Genomic DNA, 25,815 nt, shown 5'->3' with positions numbered 1-25,815 from the left:
ACTTTTTACAGTAAGGCAGACTTTTAAACATGTAATAACTACTTGGTTGAATATAGTCACAAAGCGATTCCAGCCTCTCTTGTGTCTCTGGTAGTTTGTCTTTGGAAGGAGAATTGTTAAAGGGATTTATTATTTTTTGCTTGTACGAGCTACAGTGTGCTGCATTACATTGTGTAATAGTTTCTGAATACACAACTGAAGAGTGTGAACAAAATGTAAGCTTGTGACTCTCGAGTCATTCCTGGCCTTCATGTGTGCACCATTGTTACTGGGCATGGTGTCATGTTTTTCATTACTCATTTTCCATCCATTTAATACTGCTTCAGAGTCATGGTACAGCTTATATGAGAATCAAAAATTTCTTGGTAGACAAGTAAAGCAGAAGCATAGCTGAATTCCACACCCACCATTTTGTTGATTTTAAAGATTTTCAGAGGTCTGAATAGCTGTAAGATCAAGAAATAGCGTATTTAATATTAAGTAAAATTTTATATGCAACAGAATATAGTTCAGGAATATTGTATGATAATATGTAATCCTAGGCAAAAGAAGACCTTTTTGCCTAGAATTCCGAGCTTGGGTAAATAGAAGAAATTTGTCTTTAACACTAAAAATGGTAGTCTCTAGTGATCATTTTGACAAATTTTTTTCACATTTACGCATTTTTAGTCACCATAAATTAAAAGAAATGGGATGATATCAAAGCGTTCTTATGAAATCGATTGTTTTTAAGTTTTGTTAGAAAGAATGAACTATTTTTTCAGTATCTCCTTTTTCTCTAACACTTCATATTTCTTTGTGTTCTTTATTCATTTATTGAGTTGAAGATGATAATGGATATTGGCTTGATTTTGAAATTTGTCTTCGTAAAATTTTGAGGGGGCACAATTAACACTCTGATTTTAATTTTTTATCAGAAGATGTGAAGAATTCCCAAATAGGAGTTTCTTTGGAGGATATATAGTCTAAAGGAAATTAACATTTAAACCCATACCTTAAAGCTTATTACTGCTTAATGTTATGAGTAAAGTTCAGGTTTACAAAGATCAGAATTCTGATATTGGCCAGTCTCCTTATTTGTATTGTGGAGCCATATTTATGGCTGTGGGAGGATATTAGGGTCTTTGTAAGTTATCTTGGCAAACTGTAATTTTCTTGATGTTCATAGTATTTGACTGAGAAGGGAGTAAGCTTTTCCTAAATTCTCAGGTCTTTTTTTTTTTTTTTCTTTTTTCAACTCAAGAGTTTTCAGTTGTCAGTGTTTATTTTGGTATTTGTTTTCTCCTCTTTGGAATACTCCTATAATTTTACAGACACATTTTAATTTCTTGCCCACCCCCCGCCAAAACCACTGCACTGTGTCATTGCTGCTCGCAGCTCTGGTTGCAGAGAGCAGGGGCACTCTTTGTCCCAGCTGCGGTGGCCTCTCTTGTTATGGAGCACAGGCTCTAGGCACGGCCTTCAGCAGGTGTGGCTCCCGGACTTAGTTGCTTCTCAGCACATGGGATCTTCCCAGATCTGGGATTGAACCCGTGTCCCCCTGCCTTGGCAGGCGGATTCTCATCCACTGTACCACCGGGGAAGTTCTTCGTGTATTTTTAATCATGCAGTTATTCAATAAATATTTATTACTACCTGCAACATCCCAGGCTTTATTCTAGATATGGGGGATAGCTGCTGCTGCTGCTGCTAAGTCGCTTCAGTCGTGTCCGACTATGTGCGACCCCATAGACGGCAGCCCACCAGGCTCCCCCGTCCCTGGGATTCTCCAGGCAAGAACACTGGAGTGGGTTGCCATTTCCTTCTCCATTGCATGAAAGTGAAAAGTGAAAGTGAAGTCGCTCAGTCGTGTCCAACTCTTCACGACCCCATGGACTGCAGCCTACCAGGCTCCGCTGTCCATGGGATTTTCTAGGCAAAAGTACTGGAGTGGGGTGCCATTGCCTTCTTCAGGGGGATAGAATAGTATACAAAGCAAAACTCCTGTCTCCTTAGAGTTCTCCTTGCAGTTGAAGACAGACTAAACAGATACTCAAAGGAATGAGGATGTGTTAGATGGTGCTAACCATCAATTTGGGAAGGGGACAGAGAGGAGAAAGAGAGAAGAGGTATGATGGAAAGATTGGTGAAGGAAGCACTCTCTGAGGGGGTCTAATTGAAGCGACGACTGCAGGAAGTGCAGTAGCTTATCACTTAAAGAAAGGTCTGTGGGCAGAGCATCCCAGGCCAGGGCAAAGCAAGTTCAGAGACTCCAAGGAAAGAGAAGTCTTGCTGTGTTAGAGAAACTGCAGCAGGCTGCTGTGGAGAGTGATGGGAGGTGAGGCTGGAGTGAATCAGGGAAAAATCATGTCATGTTTTGTACGACCTGGTAAGGAGTTTGGATTTTATTCTGAGTGTAGGAGTAAGCCATTGCATGTTTTTGAGTGGAGTAGAGATGTCCATTTGTATTTTTGAAAGATTGCTTTGCCTCAGAGATTGTAGCAGGAGGCAAAGGTAGAAGCAGTTATGAGGCTTTTAAAGGCATTCCCGCAGGAGGTGATGGTGGCAAGAAGCAGGCTGCTGAGCAGTGAAGGAGGTGAGATGGGGCATCCTTTAAGCTAATGGTGAAAGTGTATTAAGGAGGGGATGAGTGTCAGCTATGTCAGATGCTCCTGACAGGTGAAATAAGCTGTGGACTTGAGAGCTGATCATTGGAATTATCAGTGGGTGTTACTTGATGACCTTGCCAGAGCAATTTTGCTGGTACAGGATTGGGCAGAAAGCGAGGTTGGAGTGGACTTAACAGAGAAATAAAAGACATTGAGTGTAGGCAGATCTTCTTAAGGAATTTTCCTGCACATAGAAGCTGGGAATAGAGTGGGAGCTGGGGCAGGAGATGGTATCCAGATGAGTCTTTGCTTTGTATTAAGATGGGAGAAATAGCTGCATGTATGCCAAAGAGGAGTGTATAGAAGAAGAATAGCCGTAAAGCAAGAAGGAAACTCAGGTGAATGTATTACCCTAAATGTCACATGAAGAAAATGTTTGAGGAAGGAGCAAATAATAAATTGGGTCAAAGGCTATTAAGAGGTCCAGTGAGTTGAGCTGTGAGAATTGGCCTTTGGATTTTACCAGATGCAGGTCTGAGTGAGCTTAACAGAGGACCAGCTTCCTCATAGTAGTATTGGGCGTAAAAGCCAGACTGGAATGAGCTGAGAGAATGAAAGGTAGAAAAATAGGAAGACATAGTTACAGCTCGTTTGACAGGTTGCTATAGGGAGGATGGGCAGGATGATGCAATTGTAGAGAGGATGTGAAGGCTTGCTTTTCATATAGAGAGGAGAACAGGCCCCTGAGGGAAGGGCGTCTGTCAGGAACAGGTGCAGAGGTAAAGCAAGTGATTGTTAATGAAATAAGAGGGATATAAAGGACAGTAGGTGTTTCCTTTTCTTGTTCTTTTGGGGGGTAAAAATATAAGGAAGTCATTTCTTCATGTGAGGATGGAATATCCATTGGTTGAGGTTTGAGGCACTCTTTGTTAAAAGCCTGTGGAATAGTCAGCTAGTAGAGGTGGGAAGAGGAGAGTAGGATTGCTCAGCTAACCTGAGAGCGCGCTTCATGTCCATGGTCACACGTTTAATGCAGTGGCTCTTACGTGGGGGCAGTTTTGCCCCCTGGGGAATAGTTGATGATGTCTGGAGACCTCGGTGGTCACAGCTGGGTGTTGGTGTGATACCAGGTGTCTAGTGGGTAGTGGCCTGGGACGCTGCTAAACGTCCTACAATGTAGGGAACAGCCCTCAAACAAAGAAATACAGGGTTAATCGTGTCCACTTTAAGAAACTGTGATTTATAGTGAATCTTGTCAGTATGTTTGAGTTTTCCTTCCTTCTTCCCCCACCAAGAAGTATTTATTAAATTTATAAACTGGATGTGAACAAAACTGACACTAACCAGAGTCATTCAGAATATGTTAGGTGTGCTGAAGGAGAGAGTTGGGCAATGTGATGGAAGATAACCGGGCAGGGCACAGCTACTGTTGGTAAGGCTAGGGACGAAAGCCTCTCCGAAGAGGGGGTGTTTGAGTCGAGGCCTGGAGGGCAAGGGTCTTCCCCAGTAGCTCAGCGGTGAAGAATCGGCGTGCAGTACAGTAGCTGTAGGAGACAGAGTTAGATCCCTGAGTCAAGAAGATCCCTGGAGGAGGGCATGGCAACCCACTCCAGTATTCTTGCCTGGAGAATTCCATGGACAGAGGAGCCTGGCGGGCTACAGTCCATAGGGCCGCAAAGAGTCAGACACGACTGAAGCGAGTAAGCACTCATACACACTGAGGGATGAACAGAAGCCAGCTGTGGGAAAAACCCTTGAAAGTAGCATTCTAGGCAGAGGAGACAGCATTATAAGACCCCCCTGAGCTCAAAAGGGTAAATGAAGTAGCAGCATCTCTTAGGAATTTTCTGGAAAGAAGGATGAAATAGCCCATTAACTGTACCACGTAGTTGTGTCTCCAGGGGCTTCTGTTACTCTAGTTAAGGAAACTTCTTTTCAAATGTTGTATGGGAAAATGGTCTGGTGTATTTATAAGTGCCTTTTGTGAGCTCAGAAATACATTTGACAGACTACCAGCCGGGAAGAACATGTTCTTTTCCAGATAAGGTGCCAATTTTGAAACAAACATATAAATTAGAGCTCATGGTCAGAAAATTCCACCAGAAACCTTGCAAACACTTGAAGTAAACTATATGTGATTTCTGCGTATTAAATTTCTTCTTAGCTTATTTAGTAAATATTTATGTTTAGTTTAAATCCAAGAATTACAATAAAAAGCAAATCAAAAGGAAATTCTTTACTTTTTCCTCCTGAATTCAGATTGTCAGACTTACCGTTTAGCATTGTAAATAGTAATTTTTATTATTTAACTTTGAAATGGTGCCTCTCAAGTCTGTCAGTATTTTGGACCAAGTTTTATATAATGTGAAAAATCTTTTATGTATTTTATATCAGGTTCATTTATTCATCTGAAATTCAGAGATCGTATTAGAACTCTTTTAGATGCAAATGACAGAGACTCTGCTCAACTAAAAAGGTAAAAGGGACATTGATTGAAAGAAACTAGGGTACCTTAAAACCAGAGGAAAATCTTGCAACTGAACTGAGGCAAATGGCAGCAGCTGAAACTTGGGAACAAATTGAATGAGAAATGAAGGACTTGAGGACACGTCGTGTGACTCTCAACTACATGTTGGCTTGTGACAGACAGGCTTCCTCAAGGGCAGGAAATACAAGGTTCCAGAGTCTCACATGCACAGGTTATGCCGCTGGGAACAGACCCTGCGGGTCAGTCAGATCACTCTGACAGCAGCCAGGGCGGCGGCTGCTTTGCTAGGCGTGGTCCTGAAGGTTTTGCTTACACTGCATTAACCCGTTTAATGATTTTATGAACCCTCTGCAGTGGAGGTGGTTATTATATATATTTCACAGATGAGATGGAAAAGGAAATAGCAGCCCACTCCAGTGTCCTTGCCTGGAAAAGCCCATGGACAGAGGAGCCTGGCAGGCTACAGTTCATGGGGTCACAAGAGTCTGTTATGACTGAGCACACACAGATGAGTAAACTGAGGCATGGAGAAGTGAGGAAACTTGACTGAAGTCACAAAGCTTAGAGGTGGCAGAGCTGTGGTGGTGGGGACGGGTATTAAACCCTGGCAGTCTGGTACCTGACAGAACTGACAAATACTGTTACGTCACAGTCACACTGAGGAGATAGAGAGGGAAATGGCACCGACTCCAGTATTCTTGTCCGAAGCATCACATAGGCAGAGGAGCCTGGTGATCTGCAGTCCATGGGGTTACCTAAAGTTGGGCACGACTGAGCAGCAGCAAACTCATAGGTATTGAAATCGATCACACTGGAGATGGAGAGTTTTTTTTTTTTAACTGTAAACTATTAAAGACAGCAGGAGTATGGTTTTAATTTTTTTGTTTATTATTAAAAAATAATAAGCTTCCTGGTGGCTCATATGATAAAGAATCTGCCTGCACTGCAGGAGAACCCAGGTTCTCTGGGTTGGGAAGATCCCCTGGAGAAGGGATTGGGTACCCGCTTCAGTATGCTTGCCTGGAGAGTCCCATGGACAGAGGAGCCTAGCGGGCTACAGTCCATTGGGTTACAAAGAGTTGGATAGGACTGAGTTAAACTTTGACTTTATTAAAAGATAGTGTGTAGTGTAGTGTTAAGTCACACAGTCGTGTCTGACTCTTGGCAATTCCATGGATTGTAGCCCGCCAGGCTCCTCTGTCCATGGGACTCTCTAGGCAAGAATACTGGAGTGGATTGCCATTCCCTTCTCCAGAGGATGTTCCTGACCCTGGGTTCGAACCCGGGTCTCCTGTGTTACAGGCAGATTCTTTACCGTTTGAGCTACAGGGAAGACCATTAAAAGATAGGACAACTGATAATATTATAATGAACCATTTTCAGACCTTTGAAAAATTCCATGGGTTTTTGTTCAAAGAAACACATGATGTGTGTTGCCTGCACAGCCTCCTTCCTGTGTGCTGTGGAGTTTGCCCCCTAGGAGACATTTGCCGCTCTCCAGAATCATTTCTGTCTGTCACAACTTGTGTGGTGGGTTAGTTAGTACTGGCATCTAGTGTGTAGAGGCCCAAGGTGCTGCTGAAGACCTTCCAGTGTGAGACAGACTCCTCTCAACAAAGGCACGAAAGTGAAAGTCGCTCAGTCGTGTCTGACTCTTTGCAACCCCATGGACAGTACATACAGTCCATGGAATTCTCCAGGCCAGAATATCGGAGTGAGTTCCCTTCTCCAGGGGATCTTCCCAATGCAGGGATCGAACCCAGGTCTCCCGCCTTGCAGGCCAATTCTTTACCAGCTGAGCCACCAGACTTGGCCCCAAGTGTTAGTAGTCCTGAGGTTGAGAAACCCGTACTAGATAAACTGGGCCATTTTCTAACTAAGAGTCACTGTTTGGGATGAAGATGTAAAAGGATTCTGAATCTTTGTGTACTTGTGAGGAATGAATAGGTCAAGACCAAGTATGATGCAGGGTGAGGGGTATTAGTGCCATGTTAGGCTGGGGTGCCTTGAAAGAAGGACTAAGTAGTGGAAGAAATTTACTGAAGGAGTTGTAGAAAAATGGAGCAGATAAACTTGGCTAGTTTCAGTATTTTCCCTAAGGAACAGCTGTGTGCATCCAAGTACTAAGGTAAGGAAACTTATATCTCTCTCTCCTCCCTCTCTCCTCTACTTGGTGGTGGCCTCATAGGACTAATTATAGGGCAGCATTTTAGCAATATTCTTGAGAGAAGTGGGCCATGGGTTTTGTGATTTATAAAAATGTAGTTTGTATTAAAAGAAACAGAGCCATTATTATTTTTTTAAAGTTACTTTGTGAATTTTGGTTTATAACACAGGGAACATTTTAATTGGATGCTTTCTGTGTGCCATACACTGTGCCAATAAATCGGTATTTAATCTCATTGAACTCTCATAATAACCTTTTAAGATGGTTACTATGAAATGTGTATTTTACTGAGGAAAATGAGTCCCAGGAAAGTTGACTACTGTCCTCAAGGCAAACAGCTTTTTAGGTAGAGTTAAACTTTTGATTTGATTCCGTAGATTAAGCTCTTTTAACAACAAATGGCGTGCTGCCTTTTCCTCTTAAAGACAGTTACCGTCCTTTCACGTGCTGATTTTCCATCTATGGTTGAAGTTTTGATACCAGTAGGTAATTCTTTGTATATTTGGTCTTAGTTCTTATTAGTGACAGAATTTATATATGTTTGGAAACAGATACTCCATATATATTTGAAAGGTTTTGAAAGTTGAAGCTGTGAAATAGTTTTTTCCCAGATGTTCCTAAAAACTTTATTGAATAGATTTAGTAATACTTTGAGGTAATTCTTTGGATGTTTTATTTTTTCTTGTATATAAAAGCTTGGTATTATTAAACTTTTTACAGTATAGAAGATAATTAAGATGAAATATTTCTCTTTTAGTTTTAATCTCAGACAGTCCATCTGTGTCATACATTGTACAAAATCCTTTCAGTGAAATTCTGTGTAATAGGAATTTTAGTATCAAAAATAACATAGATCCCTGTTGCTGCCGTAAGGGGCATTATTTTAAGAGAGGGGTCCCTTCAGTATTAACCATTGCTGTGAATGAGCTAAATTGCTTTTAACATTTCTAAGAAGTGTATGCCAGTCCATCAGATTTTGGTCTGTGAAGTGAATAACCGTTACGCGCTTAGGAACATATGTCAGTGTGCAGAGAGTAGGTGGAGGAAGGGAGCGCAGCACAGGACGCCAGGTGCTCTCTTTTCAGACTTTTTTGTAATAGGGGTAGAGTAATAAGGTGTTTTCTTTCATTGATGAAAATATTGTTACTTTGCATTTCACTTAGTGCCATGCTCTTTACCAGAGCTTCCATATTTGGAGGAAAAGCATGGAGCTTAGAGGAGGGGAGGGGAGGGGCTGTTTGTGGTGCCTTAGACTGCCTTCCCTGTAGCTGCTGCATCTTTAAGGTGTGAATCTGATTTCCTGGAGGAGCCTGACCCCTCCTTACACCTTCATCCCCACTGAGTCATGGCAAATTCTTGGGCAAGGTTTATATCAATGCATTATTTTTCCTCTGCAAACTTAAAGAATTGTAATATTTGCTGGCTCCCTTTATGTTGGTTTGCTGTGTTAACTCCTAAGTTACATACTTTGTGTACAGTTGATATTGTTGAATAATCAACCTATGAGTTAAATAATAAAAAGTTTGATTAATCTTAGAAATATAGAAAATGTGAAATACTGGTTTATGTATGGTAAAATTTAAAAAATGAGTCATTAATTGATATATCCTTTCAGTCTTTAATGGTTAAGTGTGGTTTGAATACTGTCTTCTTTATACTCCTAATAGGATTTGCTTCTACAAGAGGGAATATATCCCCAGTATTTAAAAATAATGGTCTCAATATTTCCTTAGGTGAGAAATCTATTCTTAATGTTAATTTAAATTGAGAATATATGCCTTAAGCATTTTAAAGGAGTAGTGCTCGCATAGATGTTAATGAAATGTAACTGTTGTAAGCTAAATGTAAAAATCTAATTTTTCTTTCCAGTTTTGCTTTATGTACATTTTTTGATATGTGGAAAAAAGGGACAAGGGCTATAAACTGAGAGCCAAATGTGCTTTTGTTGTTCCAAATTTTCAAAGCCAGAAGCATATAAACCTGCACCTGTTGGTAATTACGAGCAAGCCAGCCTTTGCCGAATCCCAGGCCTCTGCTTAAAACTTTTTTTACTGGAACTAAACGATGTTGCCATTTTTATTTTTAGGTTTGCTGGCATGGGTAATCTCATTAAGGTGCTAACCAGGGACATAGACCACAATGCAGCACATTTTTTCTTGGACTTTGAAAGTAAGTCTCTTAGCCCCTCACGGCTGGTGCATAATGGTAAAGGTGAAAGAAATTAAAACTCACACCACAGTGAAGGCCAGCTATTTGTTAATAAAATATGGGAATCACACAAAATTTGCATGACTTTTTTTCCTAATCGTAGGCAAACATCGCCATCATATGTATGATTTCGTTCTCCATTTGCCGAATCATGTTGAGTGTGGAGCCCGTGCTGTCCTTTCATTAGTCCATGAAGCGACTGCCTTATGATGAGCGTTCTAATAGTATGCCTCGGTGACTGCCCAGCAATCTGGTTGCTTATAATCCTATCGTAATTCCATTCATGTGAAGAATCAGAGTTGTGCTGCATATCCAGAATCAATTCTTTAAATAACTTCCACAAATTATTGAGAATCCAAATTCGGTTAGAAATACATGCTTTGTTGAACGGCATACAGGAAGTAGTCTGATATTCTGCTACTCTTAAGATGAAAGCAAAGGTGAGCTGTGGCCGAAACTCTTAACATTTGGCTTTAAAATAAATTGTTGTTTCAGTGCAATATTAAACAAGATTACCTGTGAATAATTCTTGATCAGAAATTTCTTTTTCAGAATACTAGCACTATTGGAATACTTAAAGAATTTTTCATTATAAGGCCATTAATGAAACTTGGGAGAATTTTAAGAAGAATTAGAGCAACAGTTGTGCCATTGTGTACAGGAAAACTACATTTCATCTCTAGGTCCTACATATCAGCACCTGGAGAGCCCGCTTTGCTGACTGCCCGAGCACAGTCTGGGTAACCTGAAGGACGAATTCATGGCCTAATGAACATTTTCCCTGTTAAGATTTTTTTTTTTAAGTTAAATTTCAGATGTTCTTTTTTGTAAAGGGATATTTTCTCTTTTCTCATTCTTGTCTTGACAGGTACCTTAACATGGGGAATCTTCTTAAAGTTTTGACATGCACAGACCTTGAGCAGGGGCCAAATTTTTTCCTTGATTTTGAAAGTGAGAAGATGATTTTATATCTATTTTTCTTTGCCTGCAGTAGACTGCGTTTGTCTTGCACTAAATGAATGTTTCCACTTTGCCATCTTTTTAACTTTTGCTTTGCATGACTGAGCTATGAATTGTTTGAGTAAAACTTCTTGTGCCTTCTAGAACTGGAAGTCATATTTTATAGATTAAATTGTGATAATGTTTTTTACTTGAATTTTTATAAGAGATTTATATCTCTTAGTTGGACATTAATTTATAATTTGAGATCTCTAGTAAAAACATTTGAGATGCTCTGAAAATATTTTTGTGAAAAGATTTTGGTGGAAAGGATATGCTTCTTCAAGATTTGTTAATTAGAAGCAATATTTGGGGAAAATTTTACTGTAGTTGAGAAAAATTGATTAGTTTTCAATTACTCTTTGTACCTATTGAAATACTTTGAATATAAAATCTGTTCATGAAGGCCATTCAAAGCTCAGTAATTTGGGCATAATATTAAAAGGTAAGTGTGAACCTTAATTATTTAATCTTTGCAGATAACTGATTTTAAAAGTTAAATTTATTATATGTATTTATTTCAGGAATTCATTTTTTTTCTAACTCTAAATAAAAAGAAAAATAATAGGTTCACAGACCTTTAAGTAATTTGCCTTCTGTTTGTTTTATGTTGCATGACCTATTGTAATATGGTCTAAGAGTGGCAGGTAAGTGTCATTGACCTCCGTGCATGTTGAAAGGCTTTTGCTTTTTTGGCTGTCAGTATTGCTTTAGCTTGTCTGGTTGTCAAATCGGGAACAGTGATATTCAATTGGTGTTTTAGTGTGAATGTTGCTATTTTAACTGATCATTAGAAATTGTTAGGAAAGGGTGAAGAGCCTTTAGGTTATAAATCATGTTACCACTTGCATTTTCATCTAAGATTAAAACATTTGAACAGAGTTTTACAAACTTAAGACATTTTATGATTTTTAAAACAAATCCTTTAAATAAATCCCCCCAGAGATGTTGCATTTTTTCCATCAACTTCAGTTTATGTGATGTTATACAGTTCATTTTAGTTTACGAATAATTTGTTTTTTTTTTTTCTTTAAACGAGGACAGATCATATGAGCACATTAATTTATAGTTTGTCTCCATTTAATGGGGCAGTCTGTGGCCTCTGATATTTTTCCGCTTTTATTACATTCCTGCTGATGTTTCATACTGACAGTTTGCGTACTCTGCAGGCTAATGAAGAGTAGTCATGTCAACATCAGGACCATATTGTTTGGTTTTTAGGGAACGATGTTATTGAATGATAGTTTTCTTGACCCTTCTCAACAATTTAACACTGCTATTTTAAATGCATGTTTAGCATGAATTTTAATCAGCTTGGGGATATTGAGCAGTTTGCTGACTTGAGGGTTATTCTTTCAGATGAGGCAGCTTACATTAGAGCTGTATTTTAGTTTACTTGCATCTGTTTCAAACTTGCTGTTGTATATTTTTCTGCTATCCTGTCTCCTTATTATCTTTGTCTGAAGTTCCTTACATTTGCAGAATCTTGGCTTTGATACAGTCAAGATCTTGTTCAAGACTTGGCACTTGATCTTTTTATAAACCTAGCATTATGTTGTGGTCAAGTGAGAAGCATGAATTTACTGTAGTTTTCAAGATTATTTGATCTTGGTTTTCTAATCTGTGAGGGTTTGGATCATGATTCTTAAATTTTAAATAGCTAATGTAGTAGCAGGAAAAGGTTAAAATTAATTGCAAGGATAACCAACAATGAAGAACTACATATAAAGTGTTAAGTTCCTAAAGGCAGATATAAATTAAGTATTTGTTGCTTATATCAACCAACGTAAAACTTTTGACACTTACTGGTAACCTGTAAATGAAATGTAGTTAAAACAGACTGCAAACTAGGTCAGAGTTTGTCTCTGTTAATTCTTAGTTACATTTTGTAAATATATTTTCTTTTGAATCTAACATCAGAGTTGTCTTAATGAGTTTTACCTCTCATCCATCTGCATATTTATCTTCTTTTTGGAAATGTGCATTTGTAAAAGTGTATTTTATCATTCAGCTACTATAGTGACTCCTTGAAACTTCCTTTCTTTTTAACGGTTTTATACCAGATTCAAAATTGCCAACACAGTTGATTTGCCCGTTCATAGGCTGATGAGATTAAAGTCATACTCTGTTATTAAACAGTGTTTAATACATTATTTAGTTCTAGATAAGCTGTAATATTTAGGTTACCAGAATAATTTAGCTTTACTCTTACCATCATTTTAATTGGTTACGCCTACCTAGTTCTCCATGGTTGGGCGGCTATAGAAACAGTACCATACAGACAGATATATTGGCATTTTGCATCAAGCTGTATAAAAATGAACTGTTCTAGTAATTTTGAACTATGATTTAATGGACCCCTATATTTTACAAAATGAAGACTGTCTTTAAAGTACATCATTACTCCTTAATATATGTGCTTGCACACACACAGTGTTTCGCTTCAGCTTGCCTCGTGTGTGCGAGCCAATAGGTACTGGGGATGCCAAGATAACTAACAAACAACCCTCGCCTTTGGGGAGTTCTCAATCCAGTAGAATAGATAGAAATGCAAGCTAATTATTTACATCATTCAAAGTATATAGGTCAGGAAAGGGATTAACTTTACCTATGAGTGGATTGGACATGATGAGAGAATTCCTGACGGTGATTTATTAGAGTTGGGTTGTGACGGGTGATGAGAATGTTTCATGCTAATTTAGTGCAGGATGTTGTGGAGAAAAAGGAACAACATGTTTTTTAAAAAAAGCCTTAAGGCATGAAATGACATTCTGTGTTCAGTGAAGCGTTATTATCTACTCAAGGTACTAGAAAGAAGGTCTTTTTCTTAAAACAAATTATCCCTATATGATTTTATTTTAAGAATAGTGGTTTAATTAATATGTAAGTCCAGAGTTGCCCCATAACATTTGCCAAGTTATGCTAATGACAGCACATTAAAAGCACTGAATCGGGGCCTATACAGCCTCTTCTAGTTCTTGAAATTTCTTATTTTATGACATTGTTAATTTATAGCTCATTCGAATGACAGATCTTTAGCCTGAGTAACTACTATGTGTATTAGTTCACCCAGTTGTCTCTTGCGAGGAGAGGGACCTTTATTTTTATGTCCCTTCCCAACCTTAGCAAGGTGCTTCATGATCACAGAAGTTCAGTATTCATTAGTTAACCTTGATTGTGTAACTCCGGGTAGACCAAATAGAAGAGTAAATATAGGTGGTTATTTGTGAGAAATAGACTCTTACTTTCTCTAATTCTTTGTTATAGAGCCTTTCCACTTAGTCATGCATTTCTTTGAATTCTTGTGTCTTTTGTGTTTCCTGTTCCCCTCTCCCGCCAGTCAAAAAATAATTTGATAGTACCCACTCTCTTAGTCTCTTGTTTTTTCCATTTTACCTTTTATATATTTTCAGTTGCTTTTGCCCTGTACTTGAAATTTCTGATGGCGTTTTCTTATATTTATTTTTCTAAAATGATGTAGCGTTGTTTTGTTTAGATATAAAAATGCATAATAGCCTTCTTTAACACATGCTGGAGGCATATTTATAAATCTATACCTTCTCATTCATTGAACAATTATTTATCATTGAAAATCTACTAGGTACTAAGTTTATATACTGAACAGTGGTATGTACTGTACATACCCTGCCTCAGTGGGATTATAAATATTTACTGCATGAATGAATGAGATTAAAGCAGACAGACCTCTTATGTCACAATTACAATTTTTATGTGACTTAAAATTTTTTTCCTTTTGTAACTCATCTTTGCCTCTGTACCATAACAACGTCAATTTTAGCAGTTATTTTCAATGACTCTTCAGTAGGAAACTGGTGTGAAATTATTAAAATAATTAATTCTACCTTCAAATAGTAAGAGCAACTGAAACATGCTTTAATTTCCCTTGAACAGCTTTTAAAACTAAGCTTGATGAGTAATCACTATGCCCACTCTCAGTAGTAGATAGCATTTTGCAATCAAATGAATGTCCTTTTGTTAATTGGCTAAGTGATATGTTTTTCCTCAAGTAATTAAATTTTTCATTTTTTGCTATGAAAAATCAAAGTGACAAGTCTTGGTTGATCTCATTTTGGGGAAATATGCCTTATTTTACGCAGTCCTTTCCCCTCCCAAGTATTTCCGCCTTTTGCATGACTTGCTGTCAGTAAAGCAGTGCTTACCTGTCTGCTCTTTTCTGTCTGTCTTCATTTCTGCAGCAGTCTTCAGCAGCTTTCAAAATTATCAATGTGACTTTCCTGTGACAGTCTAAAAATGTTTAATCAGTGTGGTGCTGGGTATTTTTTCCACCCTTAAGGGAAACTGGAATCTTCTCCTTTATTTTTAAATTTCTTGGTAACTTATTAAACCTTTAATAATGATTAACCACTTCCAAGGTCTATTTAAATCTCCCTGATAATATTTCTTTTGTATATAATTCTCAGTGTCATGTTTTTCTGTTAACAGCTAGTCACCACACCCAAAATACATAGTTTAGCGTTTTCAAACTTCACAAATATCTTTTAATATATAACAGTCAAAATATTGTCTTTTGTCATGAATTCCCACTTCATGAATTCAAATTATGATACGTGTCTACTATTGATGTTATGTCTGTAGTTTCATAATTTCATATGGAAAGTATAAAACTGCTGTTTTTTGCATGTAAAATTTTTCTCTACTGCATCTGGTGTAAGTATAAAAAGTTATAACTGAAGTGTACTTTTTTTAGTGTGTGTCTAATTATGACTGGAGAATATGGCCTGGCTAAATGAAAAAATATTACCGCTAAATGACAAACTCTGATTTTTTAAAAAAAATCATTTAGCTATAATATCAGTATTTGCTCCTGGTAATACCTTTATAGCTTTGGACACAGAGTCTTTTAAATTTTTCAGTCGATTCCTTTTGTGTAATTTGTCATAGCAGTTTCATTAAAAAAAAAAAAATACATGATTTCTGAAAGGAGAGTTTCAAAATAAGGAAACAGACTTGGGAACACAAATTCTTAAGTTGGCTTTGCATGTGAATGTTACTCTTACTGTTGTTGTAGTACTGTCTTAAGTGTTGAAATTAAAGTTTGGTACTGTAATTGTTGATTTAAGAATATAAATGATATATTTTTGACTAGTTGGCAAGTTTAATAAAGGAAATTGAATTATGACTTGCCTTAAGCACAAAGTTCCAGGTTTTAGGCACCTGGACTTCTAGTTTCGTGTGTGAACTAAGTTTTTAAAAAATTTTTAAGGAAAGGAATAAATAGATCTTTGTGTATTTATGGGAAGGTAGAGTATGTGCAGAAAAGTCTAGGTTCTAGTATTATATGATTGGTAAACAATATTTATGAGAAATGTTCTTAATTCATTTTATAAATTTGGTCTGCCTCCCCTACCCTCCAGAGTATAAGAGAAAATTTTAACATGGAGGAATTCTGACACCACAATTGCTCTCTAAAACATTATGGTAATCATAATGTTTATTATTTTAAGTGCTTTTTGCCTTGTTTGTAGTCTTGAATATAGTCTAGTGGGAAAGATTTATGAAAAACTCAGATTCCTCACAGAACATCCATTTCCCTCATTTCCCCCCACCAAAAATCAAATGTATTGAATAAAAAAGATTTATCCTTAGCAAAACAAATGACTAGGGTATTAAAAACAGGATTTTTGTCACCTCGGGCCTTAACAGAGAAATCCAGAATACTCATCTATTAAAACCTATGTTTTGCGGCTAACGCCACGCATGGTGGAAGTGCCCATATGTTTGTGTTCCTAACTATGCTTTTTATAATTCCTCCTTCATTTTTCTTCTCACTCGGTCCCAAGTATATAGAAACTCAGTTTTTGCATTAATAGTTCAAAATTTCAGTGATAATATTGTATCTTAAAGTATCTAGTTTTTAGTAGCCTAGTAATTCTGGAGTCATTTCATAACTCAAACTCCTCTGCATAGTAATCTGCACCTTTTGTTCATCAGAAGAGAAGTTCACGGGTCAGAGTATAAAGTGGTTTTTAGAACCACTAAAGTCTTTTTTCTTAGTTTCTAATTTTTTATATCAAAACTCAGTCATTAAAGTGAACTTTATAGGAAAGTAGTTTACGTCTTAAACTGTAGATGAGCCAGGTACATTAGTTAGCCTTTCATTTCTGTTGAGTTAAATAGATGGCTATTCATGGATTTTCAGTTACTACTGTTAGTGGTGAGTATGGTAGAAACAGTGAGTATACACTGACAATTAAAATTTTTGAGTTACAACTCTCATTTGTTTAATATAACACATCATGATTTGTAACTTGAATAATAATGTTTGGTGTTCCTTGCTTCTCTATGCTATTTCCCAACATGAGGCTAGTTATTCAAATATGGAATATGAACTATGGAAAAATGACCAGTCTTTTTAAGAAGTGTGAAGTTAGCATTGGAAAAAATGTTAAGTCAAACCAACTTTTTAGAAAATTGGATTATTTAATACTTGAGTTATTATACATGTATTTAAAAAAATCATGTGACTGTAAATTTTCTTGTGCTTTCCTGCTGTTTAGATGCCCAGCCGACAGAGTCTGAGAAGGAAATTTATAACCAGGTGAATGTGGTTCTAAAAGATGCAGAAGGCATCCTGGAGGACTTGCAGTCGTATAGAGGAGCTGGCCATGAAATACGGGAGGTGAAAATTCCTGTCCCTCTTTTTAATCTTTATTGTTTCCTATATTGTGTTGTCTGTTTCCATAGTCAGAGTTATTTAAAGGAAGATTACTTGCATTATTTCAGAAGTGGTTGCAGTGATATAAGGGTAAACAATACAAGGTTCTATAACTACGTAATTTATATATATTAAAGAGAATTCTTTTGGTTTACTCTCATACCTGAAATTTACAGTATCCACGGGGGTGCTGTTCATACTGTTTTTGGAGGGGAGACCATCAAGCATTCTATGCCTTTTCTGTTCTGCCAGTCTATCTTTCTGCTCCTCCTAAGCTTTCTAGGAGAAAACCAAAATCATCTTTGTGGTCTGGACCCCCTCAACTGTGTCTGACGCTACCAGAGAGTAAATGTATGGTGTGGTCTCCCTCAGCTTTCTTCTCCCAAACCTCTGAAATTATCCAGGTTTTCATCCATCTCTTTTTCCATTGCTTTTATTTATTTTTTTCCCCAGAAGAAGCCGTGTCCTTACTTCTTACTAAGACTAACTTCTCTACCTTTGTTCTCCACCCTCCTCTGAAACTTTTCTCTTTGAATTTCTTCTCTTAATTGCATCTTATTCTTTTACTGAGTTCTTCCTCACGCATGCACACATACACTCGGGTGTCCTATACTACCCAAAGAAACTCCCTGGCCTCTGGACCTTCTGTCTCTTTTTCTCATTATATTTCTTGAAGGTATATCTCACACTTTGTTGTTTCATTTTTTTCCTGACCTTCTGCTTCTATTCTTCTTCTTACCTCTCCTACACTGGACTGTTTGTTTCCCGAATGTCTTGCACATGTACAATTCCTTGCCTTTGTTCTTGTCTGGAACGTGCACTTCTTTTTTTCTTTTCCTGCTCAGTTCCTATCCTTCCTTCAAATCCCAATAATCTGCTTCCCTGTACTCTTTTGCCATAGCACTTTGCACATTTTTGTTTTTAACGGTAGCCACCACTTTTTAAAAAAAATCACTGATAAATGATGTCTATTTCTTCAGCCTTCTAGCTTGAGGAAGGTTTCTTTCTTATTTTTGTGTTATCAGCACCTAGTACAGTGCTTGGTAAGCAGTTAGTAACTATTGAAGAATAAATGCAAGAAAACTAATCTTGCCAGTATCATTAGCCTGAGTTAAAACCTTACGATTTCAGTAGATGAAGGCATGTAACCATTTCTGTGAATTTCAAGTTTTATAAACAAGATTGCCGGAGAAATATCAATAACCTCAGATATGCAGGTGACACCACCCTTATGGCAGAAAGTGAGGAGGAACTAAAAAGCCTCTTGATGAAAGTGAAGGAGGAGGGTGAAAAAGTTGGCTTAAAGCTCAACATTCAGAAAACGAAGATCATGGCATCTGATTCCATCATTTCATGGGAAATAGATAGGGAAACAGTAGAAACAGTGACAGACTTTATTTTGGGGGGCTCAAAAATCACTGCAGATGGTGACTGCTGCCATGAAATTAAAAGATGCTTACTCCTTGGAAGGAAAGTTATGACCAACCTAGATAGCATATTGAAAAGCAGAGACATTACTTTGCCAACAAAGGTCCATCTAGTCAAGGCTATGGTTTTTCCTGTGGTCATGTATGGATGTGAGAGTTGGACTGTGAAGAAAGCTGAGCGCCGAAGTATTGATGCTTTTGAACTGTGGTGTTGGAGAGGACTCTTTAGAGTCCCTTGGACTGCAGGGAGATCCAACCAGTCCATTCTAAAGGAGATCAGCTCTGGGTGTTTTTTGGAAAGAATGATGCTAAAGCTGAAACTCCAGTACTTTGGCCACCTCATGTGAAGAGTTGACTCATTGGAAAAGGCCTTGATGCTGGGAGGGATTGGGGGCAGGAGGAAAAGGGGACGACAGAGGATGAGATGGCTGGATGGCATCACTGACTCGATGGACGAGTCTGAGTGAACTCTGGGAGTTGGTGATGGACAGGGAGGCCTGGCGTGCAGCGATTCATGGGGTCGCAAAGAGTCGGACACAACTGAGTGACTGAACTGAACTGAAACATATCAAAGCTGAGTATAAATCTAATGTAAAAGAACAAATGTGACTACTGAAACTGTCATAGGTCAGTGTGAAGACTTAATTGACTTAGTAGAACAACCATTCTACCTTTTGAGAAGACACAATAGAATAACAAAGTGTTTAATGGAGGTTGGTTTATGAAGAAACAGGGTTTTTTTTTGTGTGTTTCTTTTTAAAGAAACAATCTTAATGCAAGTGGCATTGTAGAATCATTGTCTTTTTGGAGGTCAGTTTGACAAGGTGTAAAATCAGATCTATAAAATTATCTGTACTCTTCTGTCAGATATTTAATTTTAGAAAATACTCTCCAGAAGGCTATCATTCAAGGGGGAGATAAATGTAAATATCTTTATAGCTGACTTATTCATCATAGCAAAAATTTGGAAGCAATTCATAGAGTTGTTTTGAGGATAAAGTTAGATAATCTATCAGAAGAGACACATAGAAGCTGACACATAGAACATAGACTGAGAGTTTACTGTTATTACTATGGTAATGAGGTGAATTATATATATATATATGTATTTGTTTAAGTAGCACTTTATTAAACACGACTCTAAAGGTGAATAAAATTTGATTTAAGACAGAATCTAGGGACTTCCCTGGCGGTCCAGTGGCTAAAACTCCGTGCTTCCAGTGCAGGGGGCCTGCGTATGATCCCTGGTCAGGGAACTGGACCACATGCCACGGCTAAGAGCAAAGATCCCCTGTGCTGCAACTAACACCCAATGCAGTCAAATCAATAAATAAGATAATTTTTTTAAAAGAAGAATCTATTAAATAAAGCTTATTCTCTAGAATAAACCACTAGACAGGGAAATAAGAACTTTCTGCTAATGTTTTGATATATCAAACATTTTAACATCTTTGAAAATAAGAGTTATAATCCTTACTGCCTGACAGCCTCGCCTGCTTCTGCTCTTCTTACCTCTCCTACACGGGACTGCTTGTTTCCCTAATGTCTTACACATGCACAGTTCCTTGCCTTTGTCTTTGTCTGGAACACGGCACTTCTTTTTTTCTTTTCCTGCTCAGTTCCTAGCCTTCCTTCAAATCCCAATAATCTATTTCCCTGTACTCTTTTGCCATAGCACTTTGCATGTTATTTTTTTTAATGGTGGCCATCACTTTTTAAAAAAAAGACTTGGCGTCTCACTAAGTGCCCTTTTCCACATTGGACTATGATATAGGTGCTGTGTCAGAAGTGTTACCTAACAGCAGTGGAACTGCTCTGAGAGGAGAGTCACAAGTATAAGGTGAACCATAAACAGTTGTCATAGAAGAGCAGCCAGTGTCTTCAGTTCTAAATCCAGGCAAGGCACACCCAGGGAAATAGTTAACTCTATTCAGTCTTGACAGTGGGCGATATTTGCTGGAGCATTTTAATATTATGAGAATGAGCTGGTGTTTAGAAAATCGTGTTTAAATCCTTGCAAGAGAGATTGGATAGGCTTCTGAAGAGAAGAAATAAATTTTAAATTTTTATCTGTTTGCTTATTCCCCGAATAATAAAACGAACAAGTGTTTACTACTTGACATAAAACCATTGAGATTTGGCTTAAAGGCTAAAAGGATTGTTTCGTACACATCAGAATAATATCATAGTCCCTTTGAAATAGTCATATTAACATAATGTGAAATAAGGATGTTACATGTTGTAAAGTCCAGTTTTCTTTAACATAACATTATTTCTAGATAGTCATATAAGTGAGATTCATTTCAGACTCCTATTTGTTTATGTAAAAAAGATTGAATATAATGACAGACTTATAAAGCAATTTGTTTAAACAGTGTATATAGCCCACTTATTTAGCTTGTCGCTAATTTATCTGAAGCATCTTCTAAATCTGCCAAGTTTCAGTTTTGTTTCTTTCTGGTTTTATATGGATGGAGTCAGAGTACTAGTGTCTTGGGAAAATCTGAATGTGCCATTATCTTCTGATGATGATGTAAACAGGCGCTTCACCTTTCAGATGGAATGTTTAGCTCATGTGAAGATGTTAGAAAAAGTAGACCAGGTTATGGAAAAAAGGTGAAGAAAAGCATCTATAAGCAAAAGAAAGAGGAAATCAATAATATACATTTCTTTGGGAATAGCCCTCTGTACTTACAAATGATTGCTCAATGACTTGGAAGACTGGGCAGAGAAAGAGCATATTCATATTTACAATAGAGTCTCTATATTATGTTTTATTTTCTCCCCTTTCACATTTGAAACTTTTTCACCTTCTTCAAGAAAACCTAAAAAATTTAGATTCCAGAATAGGATTTTAGTTATAGGGAAGGGATAAGTAACAATTTCTAAATCACATTTTTCAGGTTGATTTAGGTTCTTCAGTGTTGGATAGCTTTTTTAAAGCTAGGTTGGACCTTGGAATTTGAATTATTGAGAGTTTATTAGCCTTTTCCCCAGAATTGGGTCTTATTTCATTTATCACCTGCCTTTTTTGTTCCTTTTATCCACTAAAACAATTCTTAAAGAATTTCTAAGAAAGCTTGTCTGTGATATGGGAAAAAATATAAAATGGTATCTTTATTTGGTTCTAAATTTGAGAGTCTAAATTTTAGATTCTAACAGGTATCAAGACATAATATACCCGACAAACATTGTAATCTCTTCTATCCATATCCATTGCAGGGTGATGAAAACTATTATACTAGGTTTAAAGCACCCCTGGGGCTGAGACGGCCAGTTTCAGCTCTCCTGGATCCATTACATTGAGTTTCATAGACTATACCAGGACTTCGTATGTTTGCCAAAACCTGTATTTTAATGTAAAAATAATACTGTTATGATTTTTTAATAAATCTTGATTATTTTTATTCTTTGGATTTTGAAGGCAATCCAGCATCCGGCAGATGAGAAGTTACAAGAGAAGGCATGGGGTGCAGTTGTTCCACTAGTAGGCAAATTAAAGAAATTTTATGAATTTTCTCAGAGGTTAGGTAAGTGGAAAGTTTTATCATTATGACTTCCTCAGTGAAAAAGGAGGTTATTGATACTGGAAGCTATTTATAAGATTTCATGTTCACACTGCTAAATGTATATGTCTCATAGGTAAAGCAGCTTGGTAGACTATAAGATTATAGCTTAATGTTTCTGTCTTCCTGTTCAGCTAGGTCTTTTAAGTTATTTAGACCATTTTCCTCAACAAATTAAAACTTCTATAAGAAGATTTCCGATTTTTTGCAGCCTAAAGTGTCCTATTGTGAGAACTGCTGGTAGAATTCCTTTCCAGCTCTGGAGCAAATCCTTTCCCATGTGTGGGAACTAATCCTCAGTCTCCCTCAGTGATTTAGATTTTTGTGTTCCTAGGATTAATCAAATCCATATACCTAAAACTGTACATGATGAGAACTAGGAAGCTAATGGTGTAAGTGAAGTTAGCGAGGGAGTTATTAAGTAAAAAGAATTCGGAACGGTATGCTTTTTCCCTTGTATGGGAAAAATTATTCCAAGATCAGAATTGTGCCTTTAATACAGTGAATAAGTAGAATTGGAGTTCTTTTTCTTGAAGAAGGAAGAGACACCAGGTAAGATTTAGCCATTTAGCTGCTTGTGTAAATTGGAAGAGCTCTTACTTTGTGAAGTTGGGAGCACGGGGTGGGAACCGGTGTAGATTGTGTCAGAAGTTTGAAGCATTTCAGTTTAAGCTTTTTACATGTGTTTATATAGTTTTACTTTTTGAATCATATAAATATGTTATATATCCTAAATGAGTACATACAATTTAATAAGAAAGCTAGTACTGTAAGATAGAAGACGGTTGTTCAGACGGCTGTTCAGTTGCTCAGTCGTGTCCAACTCTGTGACCTTATGGGCTGCAGCACGCCAGGCTTCCCTGTACATCACCGTCTCCTGGAGTTTGCTCATACTCACCTCCATTGAGTTGGTGATACCATTTGGGGGTTTATAAGCTAAATTTAGACCCGAGATATGATTTGTTTTGCCCACGTAGTTTTTTAAAACTTCCTAATTAGTTGCCACGTTTTAAAATTGGTAATTGTGTTTTGTGTGTATGTGTCTTAAGTCTTTGGTTGCTTTGGAAAAATCAGTAGCTCAGGCAACAACTGATCAATTGATCTTTCCTCTCAGTTGGCAAAGCTAAATGGCAAACTGACTGTGTCCATTAGTTAAGGCGTGTGCTTTCTAGTTGCAGTGGGTCTCTACTGCATCCTGGTTTTTTATATCTTGCTCTCTTTATGTCTTTAAGTAAAATACTTGGCCATTGTGTCAACCTCTGCTTCAAAGTTGAAATCCTTTTTTTTTTTTTTCAATGTCTGTATTTTTTAAAAAGTAAGAGAATTGCTATTTTTCCTTAGATGCAGTACATGCTGTCAAATGCAAAGACAAGTAATAGTTGAGATAGCGTTTGCATAAATTGTCTTTTTTTATAGAAGTAAGAATTATAAATTATTTTCCTCAAGCGTAGCGGTCAGTTCTTTCAGTCAAGTATCTTATGTAATCCATAGCTTTGTAACCTCAGGGGGCCTAGGTGTTTTCCTCTTGGTTATCGTCACTACTACTTTAAATAAGTAGTCCTACTTCTCAGTAGTATCACTGCTACTTTAAATAAGAGTTTTCTTGTGTGTTGCTAGTTCCCAGCTGCTTTTGAAGTTAAAATGCTTTTGATGCTGCATAGATCCTTCTCACGTTTGTATTGGCCTTTTATCATTTGCCAATTAAAAAAAAAAGAATAATTATAAAATAGGTCAAACCAGGCAGGCTTACATGTTCATATTTTAACTACTGGAATTACATCAGGTGAGTGGTGTGTGTTTTGGCACAAGTGCTGTGTTCCATCTCACCAGAGGTTGTAGTAACACAGGTAGTAGCAAAAAGCGCTCAGTTTTTCATTCGGTCACGTGGAAGCCTTGAACCTTTGTTGTATAGGCTAGGACTTCTGTAAAGGTGTGAACAAAGTACATTTAAGATCTGGTGGTTTACTCCTCATCTCTTGGCTGGTAACACGGTTCATGTTTCCAGTTTCCTTGCTGACAGGATGCATATCCTTGCTTGTGTGTGATAGGAACTCAGTGTTGAACAAGTGAGCGAGTGATGGATTAATGAATACATGCGTCTGATATATGAAATATTTGTTAGATATTTAGAAGAAGCAATAATAATAGATTTTAGGCTTTCAAGGCCTAATGGCCTGTGTTTGAATTCTGGTGTTTGTGGTTATTAGCTGTGTGCTCTTGGCTCCATCATTTAAATTCTCTGAACTTCAGTGTCCTACTTGGACCTCCAGTGAGTTGAGCCCTCTGCTTTAAGTGCACGTAACCTCTGTTGTCTCTTCTCTCCCGCGCTGTCGAGCCAGAGATGAGGGTAAACACCGCACACAGCACACGGAGCACCACACAAACTGTGAAGATGCGTGTGGTCCTTCAGAATTTCAAAGAGAAGGTTGCTTGGCTCGAGCACTACAGATCAGCCGTGGGCTGGACTCCAGGAGAAGGACCACTTAACTAATTCGGAAGATACTGAGCTTTGCCAACATGGTTTAACCTTGCTGACCTAAGAAACATCCTGTATTTGCTTGTTTTGGTCAGAGGCCTTCCCAGTTGAGGCAGCTGTCTAAGGGAAGGTTGTGTGTCCAGACAGTACACAAACTGCTTTGTGTCTGCTTAGTCTTCCTCCCGTTTCAGGGGCTGACAGCGGCCACCTCCAGAGATCATAGTGAGTGAGTTTGTCCAGCACGCTGACTCCTCTTCAGTGGGCTAAATTCACCAGAACCTATTCAGAAGGTTCTGAAGTGCACAATAATGGTGGTTATCTCCCTTGGCTGTTTCAAATCCCCTGCAGTCCCTATACTTTGGGTTCTCTCCTGAGGATTCAGACTGGTCTTTGATAGTGGATGGCTGGCAGTAAGAGAATATATGGCTCTGGTCTCTGAAGGGGCCTCCTCTTCCTAGTCAGGCCTTGTTCCCCCTTCTGGATCTGCTTTGTGGCCTGATCTGTCATTATTTCTCCACTTGATAAGTCATCCATACTCCCACACTCCGTTCTCCATGCTGCAGATGAAGTGGAGTTTTTATTTTTTAATTCTTTATTAATTTTTGGCTGGGTCTTGGGTCCTGCTTGAGAGCTTTCTCTAGTTGCGGTGCCTAGGGCCTCTTGTTGCAGTGGCTTCTCTTGTGGAGCACAGTCTCTGTGTACCCAGGCCCAAGAGCTGTGGCGTATGGGCTCAGTAGTTGTGGCTCACAGGCTTAGTTGCCTGCAGCATGTGGAATCTTCCTGGACCAGGGATTGAACTGGAGTCCCTTGCATTGTCAGGCATATTCTTAACCCCTGGACCACTAGGGAAGTCCGAAGTGGAGTTTAAATGCTAACCTGATGAAGTCACTACCCAGCGTAGTTTCTCTAGGGATGCTAAGTTGGGCCAGGGTGTGTCGTGTGGCACACAGATGATGTGCATGTGGTTTTAGCCCTAGGTTCCTCTCCTTCTTGCCTCTCTGTTCCACCTGCATTGTTGTCCTGCAGTTTCTCTACTCGGTCGTGCCCCTCTCAGCTCAGGGTTGGGCTCCCTGCCCTGTCTGTCTGCAGACTCCTGCTCATCCTTAGCATGCAGTCCAGTCTCGGTCCAGGTGTCATGTACTCAGGCAGGTCTTTCCCTGAGTCTGCAACTGGGTGAAGCTCCATTTTCACATCTTTCC

At 38.1% G+C, this 25,815-nt stretch overlaps 1 protein-coding gene across 10 annotated transcripts in view; it reads left to right on the top strand.

Annotated features, from left to right (window-relative positions):
- The window catches only part of CYRIB (CYFIP related Rac1 interactor B), a 147,819-nt gene that overhangs the window by 104,973 nt on the left and 17,031 nt on the right, over positions 1-25,815 (top strand). For 3 of the 10 annotated variants that reach the window (XM_025265498.2, XM_044928829.1, XM_025265499.2), the window contains 3 exons: positions 10,320-10,402; positions 16,990-17,111; positions 21,999-22,104. In XM_025265498.2, coding sequence (XP_025121283.1) covers positions 10,330-10,402; positions 16,990-17,111; positions 21,999-22,104 — 301 coding nt within the window. In that variant the 5' untranslated portion in view covers positions 10,320-10,329. Of the gene's footprint in view, positions 1-9,329; positions 9,413-10,319; positions 10,403-16,989; positions 17,112-21,998; positions 22,105-25,815 lie in introns of all 10 variants that reach the window. The other 7 variants (XM_025265495.2, XM_025265497.2, XM_044928828.1 and 4 more) reach the window with 3 other exon arrangements.

This window comes from Bubalus bubalis, chromosome 15 (genome assembly GCF_019923935.1).
Source record: "Bubalus bubalis isolate 160015118507 breed Murrah chromosome 15, NDDB_SH_1, whole genome shotgun sequence".
Classification (NCBI taxonomy): domain Eukaryota; kingdom Metazoa; phylum Chordata; class Mammalia; order Artiodactyla; family Bovidae; genus Bubalus; species Bubalus bubalis.
This window is presented reverse-complemented; position numbering and strand designations above follow the sequence as displayed.